The 6,652-nt window shown below is 40.0% G+C and overlaps 1 protein-coding gene across 1 annotated transcript in view; it reads left to right on the forward strand.

The window, feature by feature from the left end:
• The window catches only part of LOC101855947 (linear gramicidin synthase subunit D), a gene marked incomplete in the record, with an annotated part of 47,714 nt that overhangs the window by 25,281 nt on the left and 15,781 nt on the right, over window positions 1-6,652 (forward strand). The window contains 7 exon segments of the mRNA XM_035969738.1: window positions 1,463-1,659; window positions 2,294-2,485; window positions 2,886-3,119; window positions 3,501-3,636; window positions 4,206-4,371; window positions 4,695-4,810; window positions 5,656-5,741. Coding sequence (XP_035825631.1) covers window positions 1,463-1,659; window positions 2,294-2,485; window positions 2,886-3,119; window positions 3,501-3,636; window positions 4,206-4,371; window positions 4,695-4,810; window positions 5,656-5,741 — 1,127 coding nt within the window.

Consider the following 6,652-nt stretch of genomic DNA (forward strand, 5'->3'; position numbering starts at 1 on the left):
TTCTTCTTCTTCTTCTTCTTCTTCTTCTTCTTCTTCTTCTTCTTCTTCTTCTTTTTCTTCTCCAGGTATTAGGTTTGGAACAGAACTAGAAATCGTGTTTTGGGTATACAAATTGGGGCTTTTACATATTATAGTTCTGGGACATTTCCTGAACCATATTTAGAAATGTATGTGAGCTTTGCTACACTCTAAAGCTGTGATGTTTTTCAATTTTTTTCTGCGAAAGCACTTGTTTTACATCCTTTTCTTACCTTTATCGGCTGTTTTCTCTCAATTCTATTTTTTCACACATTATCCAATTTTTCTGCTCTGTTTCTTGTTCAATTTCAATGTAGCTTTCGCAGGATACCAAAAAAGCACCTTGTTCTAAATTTTAGCTTGTTGAATTTATAATTAATGGAGTAGTTTCTGATTTATGGGTTTAGAAAGCACGAATTTTCATTTTTTTCACTTTTTTGCAGCAACCCAATTGTAAGTGTCATAAAATAAAAACTGAAACATATACATGTATCGAAAAATCAACTAGCCAAATTTAAGAGCTACATATTTACTGCTGGCATGCCAAATTAGAAGTGAATCAGTTACCAAATAAGGGAATAAGATGGGATTGAAAAAGTTATGCGCAATTAATATGGCCGCCGTTTCCATAGCAACTGATTCACAATATACTTTTTTAAACAATTGTTTTCAAATCCCCTATAACACACAATGTTTCATAACTAATATGGGCACTCTAGGCCTTGTAATAGCCAAAATAGACCTCAGGTGCCCCACCTGCCCTTAATAATAAGAGGAGCTTTTGAATGCTCAAAATTTGTCCAAAACTTTTCCCTGCCAAAATTGGTCTCAATGGCGTAGCAAAAGCTATTGGAGTTCTTACCATTCATTCTCCTATATCATGTCTTTGTTGAATGAATGCGCAATATTTCCGTCCTTGCCCTTTATTCGATTTCAGAGTCTCACGATGAGCTCCATGAAAGACTGAAATTAAGTCAAAGTGCGTCCTTGTCAGTGTCGAATTATTATGACAATTTTGATGTCTTGCTACCTTAGAATTACAAAGTTCTATCTGCTCAGAGCAAGGTTTGAGAAAAGTGACGTTAAGAAATTTGAGTTTCACAACATGTTTAACCTTTTCAAATGCTATTATTTCATTTGAAAAAAATTCTATGAAACTCTTAATAAAATCTCTGAACAATCTTACGATTTTGATAGATCAGATGGAACATTTGATTTTTGGCCTCATGGTGGTAGCCTAGTACCCGTAACTCAAAACGGCCAAAAGAATTTTGTTCACATAGAAAAAGGTGATTCTAAGGTAGCGATTTGACCTTTCATTGTTGTATTTGGACTCTAATATTTCATATGGAAAAGATGTTTTATACAAGGCTTAGTCCATGAATGAAACACTCTATTTCATTGTGAGTAAACTACGGTGTATTTCGTTCCTCCCCAATGGCAGGCTGTTGAGTCGTGCCTGCTGTCCCTGCCTATGGTCAAGAAGTGTGTCGTCCTGGTGTCCGGGGAGGAGGGCGAGGACAAGTACCTGGTGGCCTACATCGTCAGCGACGGCCAGACCACCAAGAAACTAGTGCGCGCAGAACTGAAGAAGAGGCTGCCATTTTACATGATTCCCTCATACTTCATGTTCTTGCAAAGGTAACAATTAAACATTATTTCTGTATTCTCCAAAGAATCATTAATTTTTTTTGGTCATCGCATGTTGGTATAAAACTGCAATGTAGCATAGAACCATCATCTTATTTCATATACTTACTTCCTTCCTCCCCTCAACCCAGTTTCACCAGCGTCTGTGTTGTAGTGTTTAGGCACTTCGCTGCGGCATGCAAGAGCCTCGAGTTCGGTTCCCGAGTGTGAGAAAAACTGTATCGATTAGCTCGGTCGTTCTGCTGGGATGTTGTGTCCCTGTCAGCCCGGGTTGGTCCTGACAGGCGGGGCTGGAAGCCAGCCTCGCAAATGATCTAAATTGTGTGAATTGGGGGGCTAAGATCACTTACAATTTTAAAAAAATGTTGTCCCAGTTTCGTCCTACCAAAATAATATTATGTTACAAATCGACTGAATAAACTGTCTCACGATTCTTATTTTTCCTTCGCTGCTTGGCAGGTGATTGGAGGACACCTCTGGTAATCCCTTCTTCTTTTCCTTCCCTCTTTTTTCTTCTTCTTTTGTCTGTCTTGCTTTTCCCCCCTTGCACTGAGTGACCCCTATCATCTCGATGCACTTGCATCTCTTTACCCAAACTTACTCAAACTGATCTGTTATTACGCAGTATCCCAGTGGTTCCTGCGAGTGGGAAACTGGACAAGAAAGCTCTCCCCACCCTGAACTCTCAGGACGACGATAGTGTGGGGGCCGAGGGGAGGCCTTCAACGGTCACTGAGATCGCTCTCGCAGAGATCTGGATCGCAGTCCTGCAGCTGAAAGAGGTTGACATTCAGGAAAGCTTTTTTGACCTGGGCGGGTGAGTGTTTGTTCGTGTTTTAGTTAATGTTTACGGCTCTTGCAAGATAATTAAGTTATATTATAAGAGCCTATTGGTCAGTGTGGTCACTGCTATATTTTTGTGTGCTGCATGGATCTCTTTCTTTATATAAGTAATATAAGTTTATAGGGGCATGCTGCACAGTCCAGGTTGGAACAAACAAGATGAAAATAGGGAAGAAAAAATTTAATGCACTACTTATATTACGAAATGAATAGTACTGAAGTTAATCTGTGATTTCAATAGAAAAAAAAACAATTTTTGCAAAATGTCTGGAGACACGTTTTTATTAAGGAAGTGTGTGTGTGTGGGGGGGGGGGTGTTGATTCTTCCTTCTCTTATGCGAATTCATTTCAATGTAACGTTCACCTCTCCACAGACACTCTCTTTTGGCCACAGAACTGCTGACCCGGGCAAAGCAAAAGTTCAGCGTACACTTGGCCGTCAAAGACCTCTTCCTGTGCCCGACCATCTCCAGCCTGGCAAAGCTCATAGACAATCGGCTCGCCAACAAAAATGGCGGCGGCTCCAGCGTGAGTTCGTCTGAGGATGATATCATGCCCAAACTGGACCTTTTGGCAGAAGTCAGGAGGCACGATCAAGGTGTCACAAAGTGAGTGAGAATATTGTTGTTATTGTTATTGCTATTGCTATCTATTTTTATCATCATCGTCGTCGTCGTCATCATCATCATCATCATCATCATCATCATCATCATCATCATCATCATCATCGTCGTCGTCGTCATCGTCGTCGTCGTCATCGTCACTGTGACCTTTATCAGCTCAAGCATAAAAAATACAATGGGCATCTTGCTTCTTAGCCATTGTTGTTAAAAATAGTTTTCCAATCATTGTTTGTCTAAACAAGATAGGCCATGCCTTAATCCGAATGAATATTATTTATCATGTTAATATTACCTCTTGCTAGATTATTGTTTTTTCCTGTTACAGAAATTCTGAATACATGTACCCGCCTTTTCATTTATTTCCAGTCTGGACATGCAGCTCAGAGCGTTTTGGAGAACCTTCCATCACGGTCACCACTTTCACAGAGGAAGAGTGTTGCTCACTGGTACCACTGGCTTCTTGGGGGCGTTCATCTTGAAGGAGCTGCTCACACGTACGAAGGTAAGCCAGGGCATTATTGGAGCTTTTGATGTTAAATTATAAATGGTGTTAAATAATGTATCAGGTCATAAGTATGTTACCCCCCCCCCCCCAAGTGTAGGTCTACTTCTACTATTATTCCTTATCTTTTATAGACTGCATCTCACATTTACAAATTTAATTGCATGGGAAGTACAAATTCTAGACCTGATCCATAAAAGTCTACAATTTCGAGGGCAAGGGGGGGGGGGGGGGGGGTTGTTGTTTGAGAAGAACCCACCCCCCCAAAAAAAATCAAAAACCAAAAAAACCCAAGCATAAAGATACAAGTTCTCCATTGAGTGTAGGCAGATGTGGGTTCATTCAAAGCACAAAAGATGCTCATTAACTCCATATACATGTATTTTAAAAGAGTAGTTGCCAAACAATGGTCATTTCTTTAAACCTAAGTGATATCATTCGCTTCAGTTAATTTGACAAAACAAAGAATGGCTAATCTATTCTCTAACGTACATGTAGTACATGTATAAGACAGTCACCTGACAAATTGTTTTAATGATGGTTTTTTTTTCTTCCTTCGCTCTATACAGCTAGTAGTCTACTGCCTTGTCCGCGAGCTGCCTCAAAAGTCCGCAGAGGACCGCATCCAACAGACTCTGAGACAGTATGGAATCATAGCTCAGGATGAGGCCAATGCAACAGAGGAACAAGCCGAAGTGAATGAAGCGTTTCAACAGAGAGCGACTGCTTTGAAAGGTAAGGGGGAGTTTTTGGGGCGTGATATCTCAAGAAATGGTGTGCCTAAAGAATAGTATATAATTATATCATGTACATTAATATTTAATTATATTTACTGATCTCTAACTCTAACCCATGGGAAAAGGGGGTTGGGGATTGTTCGTGGGTTAGACATAATATTGAAAGCATTATATTACTATGCTTGCTCAAAAAGAAAAAAAAGGAAGGGTCGGGGTTATTTATCCAATGTATCTTTTTCTAAGCTTTTAAGGTAGAATTTGAATGATAGTATTGCCAAAGCAGTTCTGATTTACAACCAACAACTGTTTGACGGTTTTCAGGTAACATATCTCTGATGAGACTGGGTTTGAGTGAAGAGGACTACACCTATTTGTGCACAGACATTGATTTCGTCATCCACGCTGCCGCGGCTGTCAACTTGGCATATCCTTACAGTGTATGTAGGCTATTCCTATAATGTGGCTTTATTTTTTTTTAAGGACAGAGAGGGAGAGAGAGAGGGAGAGAGAGAGAGAGAGAGAGAGAGAGAGAGAGAGAGAGAGAGAGAGAGAGAGAGAGAGAGAGGTCACAGAGAGGGGGGGGGGTCTTTTCCTTTTTTTTTCTTTAAGGGAAGGGGGAGGGGGTGTAATCTAATCCCCCACTCTCTCCCAGAGAGAGCTTTTTTTTTCTAAATTTAAAATATGGTTGTTGTTTTTTAACGCCCCCATCGACACAATTTAGAAAAAGCGAGATACTGAACTCAATAAAACTTTTCTTTTCTCTCTGAAATCGAACTTGCATCTCCTACGTGTATCAGCGAAACACCTTACCGCTACACCATAAAAGCCGGAAGAGAGAGAGAGAGAGAGAGAGAGAGAGAGAGAGAGAGAGAGAGAGAGAGATTTTTTGTTTTGTTTTTGTAAAGTGTTTTACGGCGCTCGCAACTGCATACGGTCATATGAGCGCGCAGTTGACATACCTAATATTTTCAGTTGGTAGGAAATTTTGAATTTTGCCCGGGTGGCGGCGGAAACCTACTCTTATCGATTTTAGACCACCAAGAGAGAGAGGGAGAGGGATATATATATATATACATATATATATATATATATATATATATTGTTGGTAGGATCAGTGTCTATCTATGACTGAAATTGCTTTGGTATTTTAAACCAACGGCTATTATGATAATATTTTAAAAGTTGAGTTTGCAAAACATAGCTGCTTCAATTATCATATCCACTAACGCTAATTTAATGTATCTTTATCTCATTATCCATCTCACTTCTGTTTCTCATTTAGGCACTCCATGGACCAAATGTTATGGGAACAGCGAATGTCATTCAGTTTGCTGCCACTGGCAAAGTCAAAGCTCTGCATTATATCAGGTGCTTGTCCTTAATCTTATGTATTTTCTTTGTAGGCCTCCAAGTGTTTTATAGCGCTTGCAACTGCAAAAGGGCATATGAGTGCACGGGACACATTAAACATTTTCAGTTGGTAGGAAATTTAGAATTTTGCTCGGGTGGCGGTCGAAGCCTACTCTTATCGATTTTAGACCCCCAGGGATCTTTAACATACGCAACTTGTCCTTTTCGAGAAGGCTAAGTGTAGATCTTTTCTACCAGAAGACCAGGGGTGTGGCTGAAAGACAACAGTATAAAAGGAGCCAAGGAGTAGAAGTAGAAAGGCTGCAGAAACACGCACGAGCCCAGAGGAGGGGGCAAAGGAGGTGAGGGGTGGGGACAGAAAGTGGAGATAAAAGCAGACGACAGAACTCTGCTAGAGAGCAGGAAAGGAGGTGACAGGAGACAACTTTAGAGAAGAAAATGCTTCCGTCGTTACCCGGATTCGAACCCGAGACCTTTGAATAAGAGGTGACTAACTTAACCTGTAAGCCACGAAAGCTCCCAAACTTAAGTATAAAAGCCTCGTTAAATCATGTATAATGCACTGACCTTGTGAACAAAACTACTGCAGAGAAAGACAAAGCATTGAGTCAGTAGATGGAACAACACAACAAAAGATGATGCATTTGTTTATTGTGCCTTATTATGTTTGATAGTTAAGCTGGCATCACTTGTTTGAATCCCTTGCAAGGTATGTTGTTCAGGAGGCTATCCAAGACTGATATTATGTTAGATTCAGATGTTCAGACATTTAAATGACCACACGCTGTTGAAAGTTAAAAGGCGCCATATTCAACCTTTATATAATAGTATCATACCTTCTAAACTCAAAAAGGAATAATCGTATTTGCTGCCAGTAAGCTGAGGACACATTCCATGTATATATATAT

Source organism: Aplysia californica, unplaced genomic scaffold (genome assembly GCF_000002075.1).
Source record: "Aplysia californica isolate F4 #8 unplaced genomic scaffold, AplCal3.0 scaffold00176, whole genome shotgun sequence".
NCBI classification, from domain to species: domain Eukaryota; kingdom Metazoa; phylum Mollusca; class Gastropoda; order Aplysiida; family Aplysiidae; genus Aplysia; species Aplysia californica.